The 18,926-nt window shown below is 49.0% G+C and overlaps 1 protein-coding gene across 1 annotated transcript; it reads right to left on the bottom strand.

Annotated features, from left to right (window-relative positions):
- Nucleotides 1-10,078: 10,078 nt before the first annotated feature.
- On the bottom strand, nucleotides 10,079-17,483 carry KRT84 (keratin 84; the record flags this gene model as incomplete). Its single annotated transcript, XM_081126335.1, has 9 exons — nucleotides 10,079-10,428; nucleotides 11,808-11,839; nucleotides 12,274-12,494; nucleotides 12,963-13,088; nucleotides 13,254-13,418; nucleotides 14,343-14,438; nucleotides 14,890-14,950; nucleotides 15,565-15,773; nucleotides 16,974-17,483. The coding sequence occupies 9 exons, from the start codon at nucleotides 17,481-17,483 to the stop codon at nucleotides 10,079-10,081; spliced, it is 1,770 nt and encodes a 589-aa protein (XP_080982461.1).
- Nucleotides 17,484-18,926: the final 1,443 nt, after the last annotated feature.

The raw sequence follows: 18,926 nt of genomic DNA, 5'->3' as shown, positions 1-18,926 counted from the left end.
ATCTAAGGATGCTGGCTCCTGGGCGCTCTGGGATCCTGGCTCCTTCTAACTTCCCCGCTTCCCTGTGTCCTGGGGCCACTTACCAGAAAAATGACTACTATTCTTTTAATGTTTAGTGAGCACAGACCTGGGGGCTATGGTCCCTGCCCCTAGGGAGGATAGCTAGACACCAGAGGTGTTAGGAGCTTCAGGAAAAAAAGCTGATGAAATTCCTCTGAGGGTGACAGTCCCCCCAGTGAGCCTTCCAGAACCAGACACTATCACCACGCCACCTTTTCCTGAGTCTTCCCTCAAATGCATGACATTCTGCACCGGGTCTGCCCTCATCTCTACGGCTGGGCCCAGCGCAGGTCTCCCAGGACCAGGCTGATTGGTTTCTGTCTCCGCTTCCACACCTGTTCTTCCGAGCAGGGCAGAAAGATCTCAGGCAGCTGGTGGGGGAGCAGGTCACCTCACTGTGGCCCCAGATGATCTTCAAGGCATAGTCATCCATGGGAAAGCTGCTTGGATTGAGCAACCTGGGCAATGGAATCAAGGTTGGAAAAACCTGGTTCAAACTTGGACCCTTTCTAGCTGTGTAGCTTTGGGAAATTCTTAACCTCTCTGAGCCTCCATTTCCTTGACTGATGTGGAATTCACCCTTACCTTCCAGGGTTGTTGGGAGGATTAAGTGGATAATACACAAGAATGTGCTTCAAGTACCAGAAAACTCTGCATAAAGGAAAGGGACTCTGGCTTCCTATCAGAAGTAACCCCCCAACCCCCTACACCCCACTCCCATCAGAGACTGGGCCTGTTCCTTGCCCCACCCACGGTCTTCACCTCCTCTGCGTATTTATGACTTCTTTACCATTCCAAGGCTGCCTTTCATGTTTTCTTTAACCTGATTTCATTAGTATAAAAATTTGGGGTGGAGTCTGGGGGTGGAGACTGAAAGCTATATTGGAGAGCACAGGGGATGGTTTCCCAACCTCCACCCCTCAGCGGGGGTTCTGCTGGCCTGGGTCCAAGGGTGTATTCTGGTGGCTTGGACAGTGGCTGACAGTTGTGTAGACCAGCAGCTGATGGGGGAAGGGCCAAGAGGAATTCAGCTCTTTGAAAGTGGGAGGAGGGTGGTGGCTGAGTGTGGGAAGCAGAGAATAGGTGGGCCTCCTGCTCAGCCAGCCTCAACAGCCCATAAAACCTCACCCTCTTCTCTCAACTATGAGCCTCTGCTGTTCTTCAGCTTATTGGAGAGGATGGAAGCAGACTCATTTCTGCTTCTTCTTGGAGGCACCTGGGTAGGGTGGCTCCCATGTCAGCTGCTCCCATATGCTCCCAACACACAACCCCCCCTCCCAAACCTCCATCCAGAATTGGGCCTGGGCACTGAGGACTGAGGATGGGACAGGGGAGCTAGGGGACTCAGGAGCCCCATTGCTTTCAGAAATGATTACCCATACAAGAGCAGCAGAACTCTCTAGAACAATGGTGTGGGCACCTGAGTAGGTAGGTCTGGAGTGAGGGCAGGCCCAACCGGGCACAAGGATGTACTCATGGGCACTGGGTAAAGTTTGTATCACTGCAGATGGCAGCTGAGACCAGGGCTGTGGGGGATGCTCAGGGTGGCTGGCTGGATGGCACTTTGGATTGGAAGGGTTGGGCCCAAGAGGGAGGTTAGGGCTTCATGCAGCTGTTACCAGGTTTTTCAGGGCAAGTGAGAAACTCACAGGCCAGACCAGTCTGACACAGCTGCCCTGGACCAAGGCGCATAGGCCTTTGCCATATGACTACCCAAGGGAGGGGCATACAACCTACTGCTCCATGCCCATCTCTGCCCATCACCCACCACCTCTGTTCAGTAGGACCAGATCCTTGTCCTGTGCTGGCATGGGAGCCGGACCTCCCTTCCCTGGCCTCCTTCTCACTTACTGCCCACCGTGCCCTATTTGCTCCCCATACCCCAAGCATTCTCCCTGGTTACACTTTGCCTGGAATGTCCAGAACTGCCAGCCACCTCTTCCAGGAAGCCTCTGTGAACTAGTCAGAGGGAGGCTGTGATTCCTCCTCCTCCCTGTCTCAGCAGGCAGCTCATACAGTGCCCTTTCAGGGGCTCTCCAGGTAACTCCAATTATCCCTTTCCACACCCTCTTGTCTTGGGTGCTGTCATTCATCACCCTTTTGGTCTTGTACTCTGCTGTCCCCATACTTTTTGAAATTCACACCCAATGTCAGGAATGTCCACTCAAGAACCCATGTCCTCCCTATATTTAAAATGCTCCCAAGAAGTCACCTCTTCCAGGAAGCCTTCGAGAGTTAATTGGGTGAGAGAGCTTCTTGTCCCCATTCTGGAGCCCCAGGCAACTCTGCCCACTCACTGTTTCAGAATCTGCTCCACTCTTGCAGCCCGTCTCCTGGGGTTTCCCCAGAAACCTTATCATTCCCATGGGCACTCATCTCGGAGGAGCCCTCCACCTCCTGCAAGTTACCTAAGCTGTGATGCTTGTTGGGGGAGTGCTTGCTCTTCCCCACTCCAGGGGCTCACTACCTGCCTTCCCTTCTGCCACCTCTACTGTGCTTAAAACCCCCCTGCTTCTAGAAATGCTTTCTGGATCTGTCCAAAGATAAGGGAGCGCAGATACCTTCTGTTTCTGCCTCGTTGACCCTTGCGACTCTGGATTTGTATCTGGCTGGGCTCTCATGGATCATCTCACTGTCTTCCCTGGCTGCCTGGTTCCCCGGAATTGACCCTGACTGGCTCCCTATGGAAAAGGCATGTCCTGAACAGGACCTTGATGGGCATCGCCCATCATCTCTGCTGATCTTCTCCACACTTTTACTCTGTGTTTAAATCAATACCAACTCCTGCTGCTGAGACTTAGGAGGAAAACAGCTATCTAAAACTGAGAGTTGATGCTATTAGCTACTTGATGGGGAGTGGGGATGGTCATTTGAGCCAGACCCCTATGGCCTGTGCTTGGAAGATACACGGTGCCTCTGTGGGAATCAGGTCTCCCAGGTGTCTTTCCTGGCATGGCTAAGGAGTTCCCTGGGATCTTGGTTCTGGGGGACTGAACTATAGTTATGTGCCGCATAACAATGTTTTGGTCAGTGATGGACCACAAACATGGTGGTGGTCCCATAAAATTATAATGGAGCGGAAAAATTCCTATTGCCAAGTGACACTGTAGCCATTGTAATGTCATAGTGCAAAGGTTGCAAAATCAACATTTGCTGAGATGGCAAACAACTTTACCCTGAGTGTGGATGACAAAGACGTTGAGGAGCTCCTAGAGGTGGTTCTTGAGGAACTGACTAATGAGAAGTTGTTGGAACTGGAACAGGCACGCATAGCTGAAGGAAAAGCAAGAGAAAAGGAAACTGAAGGAGAAGAAAAAGAATCCCCAAGAGCACTCACAGTGAAGGCGTTAGCAGGCGTCAGCGAGCTCCGAGAAAAGTTTGAAAACATAGACCCCAACACCGAAAGGTTTTCATCAATACAGAGGAACAGTCACGGTGCATTATTCCCTTGCAAGTAAATCTGTGATTAAAAATAGACACGAACCAAGCGAATCACCAGGGACATACTTCTGGAAAGAATCACACTTCAAGACAAGCCTTAGGCAGGTCCCCCAGGAGGTGTTCCAGAGGAAGGCCTTGTCATCACAGGAGATGACAGCTCCATCCATGTTACTGCCCCTGAAGACCTTCCAGGGGGCAAGATGTGGAGTGGGAGACGGTGATATTGATGATGCTGACCCTCTGTAGACCTAGGCTAATGTGTGTGTTCGTGTCATAGTTTTTAATAAAAAAAGATAAAAAATTTTAAAAGTAGAAAAAGAGCTTATAGAATAAGGATACAGAGAAAGAAAATATTTTTTGTACAGCTGCACAATGTGTTTGTATTTTAAGCTAAGTGTTATTACAAAAGAATCAAAAAGTTAAAGAAATAAAAAGTTTATAGAGTAATGTAAGAACATTACAATGAGCTAAGTTTAATTTATTATTGAAGAAAGAAAAATATTTTTATAAATTTAGTGCTGAGACAGGGTGTGGATTTCTTTCTTGAAGTTACTATTCATTGCCGTAACATTTGTGCTCTAGACACAATTTTGGAAGAAAAAATCATTTTAAAAGACTCTAAGCTCCCCTTTCCTGCAACAATGTCAAATCACCAAATACTTTGCTTTGAAAATGCCCTGTGCAGTGGCACCTTGGAAGCTGGCGGCCAGCAGAGGGCAGCAAACCCCCACAGCTGGCAGGGCAGAGGCACAGTCCTGGCTGCAGGAGCAGGAAGGGCCCGGCAGCTGCCTGCCTGTGTGCGACTCAAGGTTCAGCTACTTGGAAGCAGACGCTGGAAACAGTCCACTGACACTGCAGCATCCACCTGCGCTTGGCACTGGAGTGGCTGAGCTGCCGAACAAAGCTATTCCCCATTAGTAATAAAACTAGACCCCCCATCATCAAAACAATTGCAATAATTTATCGTGCACCCAGTGTGTGCCAGGCTAAGCGCTAAGCACTTTAGTTATGTCATGGCATGTAATCTCCACAAAACCTTTTTGACTTAGAACATATTTTCCCATTTTTACAAAGGAGGCAAGAGGCCCATTGTTTTCCTCCAGTATCATTTTGCTTCATTCTGAAGAACTTTTGCCTTCTTTTTAGAGTAAGTCTGCAGGTGACAAATTCTCTTAGTTTTCCTTCACTTGAGAGTGTCTTTTTTTCTCTTGTGCATTCACTTCTGAAGATATATACATACATATATGTAATTTATCTTTATTGTTGAAAGTATTACAGAAGCCCCTCCCCCTCCCCGTTGACCCCCTCATCCCCACTCCTGTCCCCTCCCCAGATCTGAAAGATATTTTTGTCAGAAGAATTCTAGGTTGATAGCACTTAAAAATGTCCTTCCACTCTCCTCTGTCTTCCATGGTTTCTGATGAGAAATCTGTGGTTATTTGACATTGTTACCCTAGATGTAATGTGTCATTTTTATGTAGCTTAAAAAATATTTTCCAATTTTCTTTTCTCTTTATTCTTCAGAGTGGGTAATTTATTTATTTATATATTTTTATTATTTTTGTTTAAAATATTACAGATGTCCCTTTTTCTCCCCAATGACCCATTCCACCCCATCCCATCCCCTTCCCCAGTCCCTCTCCCCACCATTGTCCGTGTCCTTGGGTTGTGCATATATGCATATAAGTTCTTTGGTTACTCTCTGCCCCTCCACCCACCCTCCCTCCTCCCTCCCTCTGACATTCGTCAGTCTCATCTATGCTTCCATGTCATTGAATCTATTCTGTTCATCAGTTTATTAAGTTCTTTAGATTCCACATATAAGCGAGATCGTGTGATATTTTTCTTTATCTGCCTGGCTTATTCCGCTTAGCATAACATTCTCCAGGTCCATCCATACTGTCCCAAAGGGTACGAGATCCTTCTTCTTTACAGCTGCGTCAGAGTGGATAATTTCTATTCAAGTTATTTACTCTTTCTTTTGTCCTCTCCTTTTTGCCATGATTTAAAAAATTTTTAATGTAGTATTTTTCAGTTTTAAAGTTTTCATTTGGTTCTGTTTTTATAGTTTCTGTTTTCTGATAAGAAACTTTCATTCACTTCAGACGTGTTTTCCTTTATCTCCTGGAACAGAGTTATAATTGGGCTTTAAGGTCTTTGTGTGATAATTTCACCATTTGTGTCATCTTGGGATTGGCATCTGTTGACTTTCTTTCCCCTTGAGAATTGGTTACATTTTCCTGGTCCCTTGAATGTCAAAATAATTTTAGCTCATATACTGGACATTTTAAATATTCTGATTTATAGACTCTTGGTCCTGCCAAATCCTCTAGAGAATTTTCAGTTGCGTTTTGTTTTAGTAGAGTTCAGGCTACAAGTTCTGTCTCTCCTATGTGGGCAATGGTTCTACACTTAAGTTCAGTTTTTCAAGCCTTTGTTTGCTGCTTTGTGTTTGTCCTGTGTATATGGCGCTTAGGAGTTTGTCTGAAACTTGGGCAGTGGTTTAAATCTCACCTCAGTTCTCAAAGCCTTTGACCTGCTGCCTTGGGTGTCTCATGAGTGTTCAGCTCAAGAGAGAGCCCAGAACTTGAGAGGATTTACAGAGGAATCCCTTCCTCCTCACTGCCTTTCCCTTTATCGGGGTCTCTTTTCTTGGTTCCCGTCAGCCAAAAAGATCAGGTTTCTGTTGGAGTTTTGCCGCCCATGCGATTGCTGCCACATAGCTCCACTCCTGGGGTCTGTTCTTAAGGCAAAGCCTTGAGGGAAAAGAGAAAAACATGAGAATTCCCCTTCCATATCTTCCACCCCTGGGGCCCCTTTTCCTGCTTTCTCTGGTTAGAAAGATGGAATTTCTACTGAAGTTTTAGCTGGTCATGCTGACGGCTCACAGCTCCACAACTATGGCCCACCCTCAGCTCAAAACCATGTGAACAGATGGGAAAAACACATGGGCCACTTCCACAAGCTTTGTTTTCTCGCCATGATCTACTTGCTTTTGTTTATTTTTTTGGGTCCTCTGATAGTTATTTTTGAAAAAAAAAATATTATTGAGAGTTTTTAGTTGTAATCCATGGGAGAGACAGGCTTACTCCATTGTGGATGGAACTGGAAGTCAACTTAGTTTTAATAGGATCACCTTGGCCAATTTTTCTGAGAACAGACTGCAGAAGGTGAGAGAAGCAGAGAGCCCAGCTAGGAGGTACTGCAGTTGTCCAGGCAAGAGTCAGGGCAGTTCAGGCCTCAGTGGCAGTCATGGAGGTGGAGGAAGCAGTTGGATTGTGGATATTATTTGAAGGTTCAGCTGACACGATTTGTTGATGGATTAAATATGGGAATGTTAGAGAAATAGAGGGGTTCGAGATGATTTCAAGATTTTATTTATTTATTTTTGTTTAAGCAACTGAATGAAGTTGCCACAAATATGGAAGGAGCAGCATGGAGGGGAAGAAGGAAGATGAGGAGTTTGTTTTTGGACATGTTTAGTTTGAAATGCAGATGGAGATGTCAGTGAGCAATTTGTATACACCAGCCTGTGGTTAATGAAGGTCTGGGCTGGAGATATCAACTCAGGAATCGTTGGAATATGGATGGCATTCAAAGCCATGAGACTGGGTGAGGTCACCTAGAGGGTGAGATAGAGAGAGAAGGGAAGAGACCTGAAGGCTGGAGCCTGAGGAGCCCAGTATTGGCCTATTGTCTGGTCCGAGAGGTTGGAAGCAGTGACATCCAAGTGGTATGTGTCAGTCAGCATCCAATCAAGGGACAGTACCACACAGTAACATGAACGGAGGAAGTTTAATATAGACAATGCTGGGGGCTGGAGTAATGAGGGAAAAAGAACTCTAAAGAGTATAGGAATGACAAATGTGAGGACCAGCAGCTAGGGCTGTGATAGGGGCCCCAAGGAAAAGCCATGACTGACATCCAGACCTTGGTGGAGAGGGCACAGCCACTACTCACTGGGTTCCAGAGAAGTCACTGCGGTGCCACACCAGTGGAACTGGCTGGGAACCTTCCCTCGAGAACGTACCAGAAATACGCCCTTTAGGGTGCTGGGAAAAGCTTTCATAGGGAGGTGTCTTGCTGGAGGCACTTTACTATGCAATTTCTCAAAAAGGGTGCTGGGAAGCTCCTGGCTGCTGCTGATTATAGACACCCCCAGTCTGCACTGCAGGAATCTGTGCGGGGAAACTACCCAGAGAGCATAGTGGAAGCAAAGCCCCCGACTTCACAATTCCTCTTCAATGGTTATGGAAATACCTGCTGAAAAAGCTTGACTTCGTGCCAGCTGGCCATAGGAGATATCTATAGGGATCAAATCCATTTGCACAGAGTAGGCAATGAGGGTGAATTTGGAGCTGAGGCAATAAATTGATAACTGGTACAGGGCTAATGTGGGTCTGGCTGAGGAGAGGCGCCAAGGCCTCTTGTCACCAAGATTGGGACAATCTCGATGTTGCTGTCACCTGAGGGGTGCGTGTGACTTTGCACATGGAAAATGAGGTGGTAAGTCAGGAGCCCCTGGAAGCAGGAGGGCAGGTGGCTGGTGAGTTCAGGGCCACGCAGGCCTTAGGCTGTGAGCAGAACAACCTGTAATTCTCAGGCTGCTGGGTGAAGTCTGGGCAAGGCGGTACATACGGAGGTGGAAGACTTGCTTCCTGCGCTCTGAGGAGGCCTCTCAGGTGAGGCCCAGGGGCTCACAGTCCCCGCTGTGAGGCACGTGCCTGAAGGGGGCTCTGTCCAGGTTGCTGGTCCTGAGTGCACCTCAGCTGACTCTTGCCCATCTGTGCCACACTCATGCTCAACCCCAGGCAGACCCACAAACTGGGCATGCTCTCTCCAACCTCTTGGACTTTACATATGTTGCTGCCTCTGCTTGGGACACTTCTTACTTCCTAGTGTGGCTCACGCATCACCCTTCCCATCTCTGCTGGGACACCACACCCTCCGGGGAGCATTTAATGATGCCCCAGATCCGGGCTGGGCCTCTCCTCTGTGCGCTGTAGCATTGATCCTACTCGTAACGCAGTTTAGCATATCGAGTCACAACTTTGTTTGCCTGTCCATCGGTCAAGAGGGACTGTCAGCTCTTTGAGGACAAGGACAAGTCTTGTTCACTGCTCTTTCCCCAGCAGCAGGCCTGGCGTGCAGTAAGCACTTATCAAATGCTGAATGAGCAAATAAAGGATGGTAGGCTGAAAGTGAGTACATGGGGAAGGGGGCTGCCTGAGGGTACATAAGGACGGGGGATCGCCGGGGTGTATGAGCAGGTCAGTCAGGGTTTATATGCCATGTTAAGAAGTTGGAGCTATTAAGAAGGCAATGGGGAGCCACTGAGGGCTGTAAGCACCATCAGTGTTCTATGGGAGGAAGACCTATAGCAGTATCACGGTGAATGAGTCTGACGAGGATACGAGTGGAGGTAGAAAAATTAGGAGGCCCCTGCAGTGATCTCAGAGGAACTGGGTGTGGGGTGGGATCCAGGGAACAGATGGGAGGGTTCACCTTGGTCAGGAGAAGGGCACCTAAAGGTTGCAGGGCAATGCCTAGACAGAAGTTGGCTGCTTGGCACTTGTTTTCAGAACCTTTGCTATGTTTTCTCTCCCTTGCTGAACTGTGAGTTCCTCCAGGGAAGGGCCTGAGCCCTCTTTTCCTAGCACCTACCCTGTGCCCAGAATACCAGCCTCTGCTCTTGGCAAATCCCCAGGATGGAGTCTAGGAGGCAATCGCCTCTAGCTCCAGCATGATCCAGAAGGAGAGGCTGGAGTCCTAGTGATGTTAGCTTGGCAAGTTTATTGAAAATCCAGGAACGCAAAGAGCAGTACAAACAGGTAGCCCACCCCACCCCAGGCCCCCCTGGAGCTTGCAGACATAAACCCTCCTGCAGCAGACAGGGCTGGGCCCCCTCACACCACCACAGGTGTGTGGGTGTAGCAGAGCCAACTCTCCATGAGCACCCAACCCACCTCATGAGCTCACATGCTGCGGAGTTAAACCAACAACCCAGGAAAAGAAGCAGCCAGGACATAGGCCCCTTGGAGAAGAACCATCTCTGTATGAAAGGATTCCCTGGGCCACTAAAGACTGTGGATCCTTCTGAATCAGGAAAAGAAGGGAAAAAACCCTTCTTCAGCCAGGGAAAGGAAGAAGAAGGAGGCAAAGGATGGTGGGCCAACTGCCATGTGTTCAGTCAGCTTTCCATTTTCCAAATTAATCCAGAACTGGGATGGCCATGGTGCCTAAAGACATTCTTTTTGGCTTTGGACTTTTCTCCCCAGGTGCAGATTTTTGTAATTGTACTGAATCTGCATTTCTGGAGGCTGTTCAGCTGGATGGTGAGGAGTGATTAGAGGGAGGAAATGGGGAGTTAGGGAGAAGCCCATCTGGATGGGGCTGTGGATGGAGCATCTAGGTGGAGAAAAGTATCCCCCAGAGGACACAGGCAGGCAGAGCTGTGTCGCTTCCCAGTGAGAGGGGTAGCCCTTCCAGCCCAGAGTCCAGACACCTTGGGGACAGAAGCAGAAGACACGGAGATGGTTCTTCCCCGGGCAGTAGCTGGCTGGCTGACACCAGGCTCTCAGTATTTGGTCCGGCGGGAGGTGGTGGTGGACACGAAGCGGACGCTGGAACCGCGGCTGCTACGGCCCCCACTGCAGCTGCTGAAGCAGCCCTCGGTGGGCAGCTGGCAGGGGACGCTGGGGGCGCAGGGCCCACAGGCCTCCCTCATGAGCACCGAGCCTCCACGGGAGCCTGTGCTCAGCAGGTCCCCACCACCCATGACGACCTGGGCCCCACCCAGGCTGGAGCCGCAGACGCCACCAGAACGGATGCTGCTGCTAGAGTAGCTGACTCTGCCACGGGAGAGGGTGGAACTGGAGACCATGGGCTCGGGCCCGCACACCAGGCCACCGCGGGAGCTGCTCACAGCTGCAGGAGGAAGAAACGGTCAGCGAGGCTGCCATGTCCCTCATGCTCCCTGTGTGGGGTGGGAGACCAGGGCTGGTGGCATCAGGGAAGAGGCCTGGGTGGAAGTGGTCCCTATTGTCTTCACAGTCAATACCCACTTTCCCTTCTCTTGTCTGGGTGACTCAAAGGCTGTGACTCTACTAGAGTCAACATTCAGAGTAAATGGAAGGATACAGTCAACTCCCCAGATGCTTGTATATAGCCATAGGTTGATTCTCATTTATGTATGACCAAAGTCATGCTGGATTTTGTTGAGAGGATAGTGAGCTACATTATCCAGATAGTTGGAGCAGTAGCCTTTGTAAAGCCATGAGGCTGCTGTCTTCTTATTTTATCCTGCCCCTTGGTGGTCCCCACATTGCCCCTCCAATAAGAATCCCTTGTCAGTTCTCTTCTGACTCCCTGATGGTCTTGATCTGTAGCCCTCTGTCTTCCACTGGGTACACCTCCACGGCCCAGGACCCTAATCCGGCTGAAGCTCGCTTAGACCAGCCCTCACCTGTGGAGCCCTCTTCTTGCCTCTCCTCTGAGCAGAATCCTTCCTGCCCTCCACTCAAGCCTGGCATCCTGCAGGAAGCTATCCTTGCTGTCTACCCCTCTCTGCAGCACTGCCACCCAAGCACCTGCCCCTCTGACTATGACCCACCCAGTCTAGCTCTCAGTTCTACAACACATCTGTGTATATTTGTGTTTCTGGAGTCAGAGATCTGGGTTTGAATTCTGATTATGCCACTGACTATGTGGCTTCTGGCAAATCACATATTTTCTCTGAGTGAGTGAAAGGGGGTTGCCAGTGCCTATTCCTCCCCCAGGGCTGCTTACAGTGGATAGGACTCATCTTCTCAAGAAGATTATAATTCCAGAGGGCAGGGGCTGGGGCTCACCTTCTTTGTGCCCTGCATGCTTTGGGCACAACCAGTACTTTGGCAGCAATGGCAACAGCAGCAGCAGGGGGACTTCCATTCAGCTTTGTCCCATTCCCTGCCATCAGGTAGGTAGGAAACTCCCTGGCAGAGGCCTTCCATTCCTCCCTCTAGCTTTTGTCCCTAAGGACAAGGCCACTCAAAACGAAAGGGCTGCCACTCTTCTGGAAGCTTCTCCCACTTAGGAGGCCCTGTAGACCTTGGCGATTCCTTACTCCGGGGAAGGCAGTCTCTGGGGATACCTCAGACCTCTGCTAAGGGGATGCTCTCAGTCCAGGGGCCTAATCCTCCCTGGTCCCCTGACTGTCCTGGCCAGCCCAGCCATGGGCTCCTGACCCCAATGTGGGCCTGAGTTTAAGGGAAATTTGAAGGGCCCCAGGAGAGAAATGTGAAGAGGAAAAGACTTAAGTTTCTTACATATGTTTACTGGCCCAACTCCTTCGCAGATCCTGGAGAAAAAAAGAAATGTCAGTTAATAAGCAGTGTTATTTCCTGAAAACCTGCTTGCTCTCAGAGGGCTTTCTTGGCTGAATAGACCAGTGGACCAGTGGTTTTCACCCTTAGCTGTACAAGCATCCAGAGAGCTTTGAAAAGTGACACAGTCCTAGACATACCCCAAAACTATTTAACAAGTTAACCAAATCAAGCAAAACTCCCTGTTTCTGGTGCAGCTTGTCTACAAACTTGCATTTAGAAGGTGCAGATTTCGTCATCTTCTAATCCCCGGCCAGGGTTTACCTTACTAATGTTTGCAGAAAAGGCTCTCTTACTTCTGGAGATTGCTTATTCCAGCAGTTCTTCACCTGCTCCCCCTCCCCACCCTCACTTAGTCCAGATGCCCAAGTCTGAGCTCATTCCCTCTTGGTGCACTGAGAGCACTCACCGGATCTCCTCGCCCTCCAGCAGGCGCCTGTAGGTGGCGATTTCAATGTCCAGGCCCAGCTTGACGTTCATCAGCTCCTGGTACTCGCACAGCTGCCTCGCCATGTCCTGCTTGGCCTGCTGCAGGGCGCCCTCCAGATCTGCCAGCTTGCATTTGGCATCCTTGAGGGCTGCCTCACCCTGCTGCTCCGCCTCAGCCACGGAGGCCTCCAGCTTGGCCCGCTGCAGGGAGGGCAGTTTGCAGATGGGTTTTGGTGAGACTAGGGGATCCCTAGGTGGGGCTAGAAACACTACGCCCTGTTCGTAGGGACACAGCCTGGTGCAAGCCAGGGATGGAGCCCATCTGTCTGCTTTCTTAGGGTCTGTGATCCTGCAGTTCTTCAGCCTCCATTCCCAGTGACTTTGCACTTCCTGATATCTGCTGCTCTAAGAGCCATGGGGTCAAGAGAGTAGAGCTCTTCTTTCCCCTTCACCTGTCCCTCTAAATCAGCCCCAGGCCTTTTCTTCTGTATAGGAGATCCTCCTTCCCTTCAACATTTTCCTCTTCCAGGAAGTCTTCTGGACTAATCCCCCCATTCCTCCATTTCTAGGTCCTGGTGGTCTCCCCTATGTTATCAGACTTGGGGCTCCCCAAATCTCGGAGCCCTGCCTCTCCTCCCCCTGGGGCTTTCTCTACTTTCCATTGTTCACCTGACACTTGGCGTGCTCGATCTCTGTCTTCAGCCTCTGGATCAGGCGGGTCAGCTCATTGATCTCATTCCGTGTGTTGCGCAGGTTGTCACAGTGTTGGCCAGCTGTCACCCGCATCTCCTCATACTGTGGGGGGTGGGGAGAGGGGTACTTACTGAGGACTCAAAGGTTGGGTTGAGCCCACAGCTTCAACTGAACTGTGGGTCTCACACCTCCATGGGGCCCATTTTGTTGTACACAAGTCTTACCCCAAGGCTACCTACACCCCTCCCCTAGCCCGCCTCTGCCCACCTTGGTCTGGTACCAGGCCTCTGCATCAGCTCGACTGCGCTTGGCAACCTCTTCATACTGGGCCTTGATTTCGGTGATGATTCCATCCAAGTCCAAGTCTCGGCTGTTGTCCATCTTCACAATGACCGATGTCTCTGAGATGTGCGACTGCAGCAACTGGATTTCCTGTGTTGGAAGATCAATAAGAGAGATGGACTCAGAGTCCCATCAGTGGCCAGGATGCTGCCACATGGCCTTCAGGATATGGTGTGAGGAGCAGAGAGCATTGATTGTCTGTTCAGAGCAAAGCAATGGAGCTAGCCATCCAAACCAAGGGCAAGAAAAAAATATGACTAAGAACCATGTTTGCTTCACTCTAAACTCTTGTTATGTACTTGGAGACATCTCTTTAACACTCTGACTTGCTTAGGTGAGTATTAAAACCATGGGGGCCTAGGTTTTAGGTGAAGAAGAGTGAGAGCCATGCCAGGGCTTAAACTTTTCTTTGGTTTATGCACAAAGTGGCTGTGCCATTCATGGGTTATTGAGAACTGACAATATTTTAGAACATGGTGGGTCTAGAAATTTTTATATCCCAAGTCCTTAATGGAACCAGGAAGCATGGAACCGGCCTGCAAGGTGAAGGCTCCAGAGGGAGCTTTCTTTAGCATTACCACTCAGAGCCAGACATTCAGCTCTAGCTGAGTCTACATCAGACCAAAAAGACCACTTATGAAGCAAAAGAGAGCTAGTTCAATTGGCTAATTGGGTCAAACACAATTTTTCTTACATCTCCTAAAGAATCAGTTTTCCAGAGTCTTCTGATCAATAGACAGAAAGTAACATTCCTAGACCCCAATCTTTGGGTTGGCCAACAAGGGATTGGATCATAGATCCAAGGAGTTCATTCATAGACCTGAGTCAGGCTGCTGAGAAGCCTGCTTATCTTACCTTCTCCACTGGTAGGTACATTGACATATAGAGGATATAGATTTGAGTGTGAGGAAAGATGTATGACACCAATGTTAGAAAATTTTCCAGTCTAGAAGCCCCCAGGGAGTCCAGGCTAAGCACTGATCTTATTATGGCTCAGAAGGGATGATCCCTTACCTCCATGTATAGGGTTTTCAGGAAGTCAAGTTCCTGAGCAAGGGTGTCCACGTTGGCCTCTAGATCACATTTATTTAAGAAAGCTGTATCCACATCCTGCATAAAAGAGAGAGGGATAAGATGCGCATTACTTGTGCACTGTTTAACCTCCCCACCTTGGCGGAGTCTGGAGATGGGTGGGAAGTTCAGACCAATCCCTGGGGCCAGGCCAGGATATGGGATGGGTGGTGAAGTCAGTGGGTGGAACTGCAGCTGAGTGACAATTGCTCTTCTCCTACTGCAACATAGAAATTCCCCTGGGGCTTCTGGACCTCTCCTGATGTTTATTACAGGCAAGGAGAATCTGCATACTCCAAGACTCTTGAAAGGATATCTAAATAACTTAACCAATCTTAAATAATCTGAGAACAAATTTGAACTTCCAAGGGAACCTCTGTGACCTTCAGGATTCCACTCTGTGTGAGTGGTCTGAGATGCCACAGGGCCACCTGGGCAGTTTCCTGGAGGGTTTCGGGGACATTTGCCTGGACCTATTGCTCTCCCTTACTTTCTTCAGAGCCACAAACTCATTCTCGGCGTTGGCCCGGCATTCCACCTCCTCTTCGTACCTGGATGAAAAGAATTAAGAGGGTAAGTTCTCATTTTGAACTGAGAGCCAATAACTTTCAACTCCCCAGTGAGCCTCTTGAGACCTCTCTGCTCCACCCAGGAGCACAGCTTCCTGTTGTCACCTACATGTTCTCAGTCGCTCTGTCCCTTCTTTAAGACCTTACATGAACCAGTAGCCCTCAGTTTCTCCAAATCCCTTCAACTTTCTCAAATAGGGTGTGGGATCTGAAAATCTGGTCCATTTCTATGCTCTTCTGTTGGAAAAGATTTAGGGTCATTGCGTGGGACCAGAGAGGAAGTAGGACCCAACTTGTTGCTGAACCTGGGCACTGTTCTCAAAACCAGAGGCCTCCTTTTTCTGGGGCTAACTCACCTATTTCCGCAGTCAGGATTAGGAAAAACCATGCCCAACTCCAAGCCTCCTTTTTCCTCAGGATCTAAGGAGGGCCTCCTCCAGTTCTTACATATCATTGCCCCCACCTCTGTCTCCAGGCTGGGTATTGAAGCCAGCATTCAACCCTGGTTCTTCCAGCTTCCCTTATCTGAACTTGACTACCACTTTAAGGACCAGCCCATGCCCACCCTTGGGCAGTGCAGTCCAGATGCCACTCACTTCTTCTTGAAACCCTCCAGGACATCCTGCATGTTGTTCCTCTCAGCCTCCAGACGGGCCCGGTCGCTGTTGGCTACATCCAGCTGCCTCCGCAGGTTGGTGATGTAGCTCTCAAAGAGCGGCTCCAGGTTGCTCCTGGCACACTTCTGCTCTTGGAGGAAGTTCCACTTGGTCTCTAGAAGCTTATTCTGCTGTTCCAGGAACCGCACCTAAATCCACAGGGGCACAGAAAGGGCAATTGAAGTGCTTGACAGTCACCTACATGCCCAACAGTTCTTCAGATGGCCAGAAAGGACTCTCAACACTGTGGTGACATCATTCTCTTCTCTGTTGACCTTCATTCCTCTAATTCAGTAGAACCTGGAAGAGCAGGTCTCTGACCCCCTCCTCATGCTCAACCAGGCTCGGCTACAAACAGAGGCCTTGGAAACAAAGCGTTTCAGGTCCATTTCTCCTTCTGCCCTCTGGGAAGTTAGAAAGATTGATGTTGCTTGAGCTGGGGTTGTCTATATCTAAAAACAGATGTCAGCCATCCCTGGCAGGAAATGAAGAGCAGAGTAAAGTACACTTGGATTGGGATATGGCATTAGGAGGTGGGAATTCTCAGGTCAGAGGTCATACCCACCATCCCAGATATTCTGTCAGCTGAGACTTACAGAGCTGGAGAATAACTTAGTGATCATTTGCTCCAATCCCTCATTTTAGATGAGAAAACTGAAGTTCACAGAAGTGAGTTTCCCATCTCAGACACAATCAGAGCATTCCCGCTCCATGGAGACATGCTTTGTGGGATGTCAGTTCCACATCACTGTTCCTCTCATCAGCCTGGAGATCAGTGACTACCTGTGGTGGTTCCCCACTATTTCCCTCAATCCAGGCAACTGGGCTGAATCTGGTTTCCCCACATGGAGGTATGAATTCTTCATTTTGTACAAAAATTACTCAACTCCATTCTCCAATCTCCTAAGCCTGGTCAAATGTGGTCACCCAGCCTCAGGAACTATGGAAACTTCAAAGAGAGCACGAGAGACTCAAAGGATAAAACCTTTAAACCAATAGCAGCCAGCACCTGGCTGAAGTCCGAATGTTTCCAGCCTGTCTGGGAGACAGTTCTAAGTGACTGGGCAGTAGGTCTGAGTTTGTCCAGATGCCCTCAGCTTTGGCTGTCTGTTCCTCTTTCCTCCAGAAGACACAACCCGTGTTAGCCTAGCCCGCCATGCAGCACGCCTCAGCCTTGTCCTTGCTCTACAGCAGTGACCCAGAAATCATACTGCAACACTTTTGGTTGACACCTAAAGGATCTGGGAGTGAAGGTCAATGCCTGAAGTGTGGGCTGTTTCTTCCTAAGGGAAAGAACACCCCAACACATTGTAGCTCCCATCATCCCGGACCCAGGGCCTGAGCTGTACCTTGTCAATGAAGGAGGCAAATTTGTTGTTGAGGGTCTTGATTTGTTCCTTCTCATCCCTCTTCACCCTCTGCGCATTGGGGTCAATCTCCAGGTTGAGCGGGGTCAGCAGGCTCTGGTTAACAGTCACTGCTGTGATAGATGGGGCTGCTGGGACTCCAATTCCTCCAACTCTGTAGCCAAAGCCAGGGCCACTGCAGCCATAGCCAAAGCCACTGCTGGCTCCAAACCCCAGACCAACACCACACCCACCACCAAAGCCAAAGGCCATTCCACTGCCAGCACCACAGCTGATAGGACGAGGGCCAACAGCTGCCATCCGAGGTGAGCATGATCTATAGGTGATGACACTCCGACTACCAAAGCCGCCAAGGCCTCGGAAGCTGGACCCACTCCTGCGGGAGACAGAGCTGGCCCGGAAGCGGTTCAGGTTCTGGGGGGCCATTGCTGAGCAAGAGCTGAAGTTGCCCACATGACGACTAGAGTTGACTTGGTAGGAGCGGCAAGACATGATGGCTTCCTGGGTGTGAGCAAAGCAGCAATTGCAGAGTGTGGGGCGAGCTGGAGCTGGGAGTCCCTCTGAGGCTAGTGGATCCCTCTCACTCCTTTTATGTGTATGGGGAATCTGAGGATTGGCCCCATAAAAATGGAAAAAGCCATTTGGAGGCATTTATGAGCTTGGGTAGTTAGCAGAAACTGTTCATGCTTATAACCTCCTTAACAATGAGCTAATCTCAGACACGCCTATTCTTCTTCGGATCAGGGCTATAACATCAAACCTATAAACATTAAAAACGTATAAACACATAAACATTATGGTCCTATTTTCTCCCACAAGTCCACCACAATTGCCATTATGGGGACATTAATTTTCTTTGGTCATAAATCCAATAGACTTTTGCACTGCAAGTGTGGCTAACCACCAGAAAGTTAGGATGGTGATAGCTCTAGCAAGAGGCTCAAATGGAAGCATCTATATAGATATACCCTTCTAAAGAGATAGGGTGTGCAGAAGAGAGACAGGATCTGCAGAGCTCTTAGTAAGAAATAAAATGGCACCCTGGCCTGTGTGGCTCAGTTGGTTGGGCATTGTCCTGTGCACAGAAGGGTTGCTGGTTCAATTTCTGGTCAGGGCACACACCCTGGTTGTGGGCTTGAGCCCCAGTAGGATCCATACAGGAAGTAGTTGATTGATGTTTCTTTCTCTCTCCCTCTCCCTTCCTCTCTAAAAATCAATAAAAATATTTAAAAAAGAAAGACTATGGCAAGAATACAGTTTATTGCGTCTTTGTAGATGGATTAAATAGTCCAAAAACCTTTTGCAGTTTTATCTTGGCTCTATGATTTGGTTTGTCTGTTTACATAGGGGTTAGTTTACATTTGCATTAGTGTAGACACATGCCTAATTTGAGACACTTGAAGGAGATTCATTCATTCATTCATTAACTCACTCACTCAATTATTAGGTGCCTACTCTGTCCTTGTGTGCTTGGTACTGAAGGTAAAGAGATAAAAATGATGATCTCTGCCCTCATGGTGGTGGGGGAAGATTAATCTTGAGGACTTCCATCAATCAATAGTTTTTAAAAAAATTGATTTCAGAGAATGGAAAGGAGAAGGAAAGATAGAAACATCAGTGATGATAGAGAGTTATCGATCCCCTGCCTCCTGCATGCCCCCCACTGGGGATCTGGCCAACAACCAGGGCATGTGCTTTGACAGGGAATCGAACTGTGACCTCCAGGTTCATGGGTTGACACTCAACCACTGAGCCACACCGGGTGGGCCATCAGTCAATACTTTTGTCGCATAATTTGAGGCCAGCGTATCAATAATTTGGCTACTTATTTGTGTGGAAAGTTAGTCACATGATTTTGAGCGCCAGTCCCCAATACACATGATGGCTCATCTATAGCTCTGTCTATGCAGGTTTTGTGAATTATTGATGAATCTT

This window comes from Miniopterus schreibersii (genome assembly GCF_964146895.1).
Source record: "Miniopterus schreibersii genome assembly, chromosome: 2".
Taxonomy (NCBI): domain Eukaryota; kingdom Metazoa; phylum Chordata; class Mammalia; order Chiroptera; family Miniopteridae; genus Miniopterus; species Miniopterus schreibersii.
Note: the sequence above shows the minus strand (reverse complement) of the source record. Positions and strands in the feature narration are given on the sequence as shown.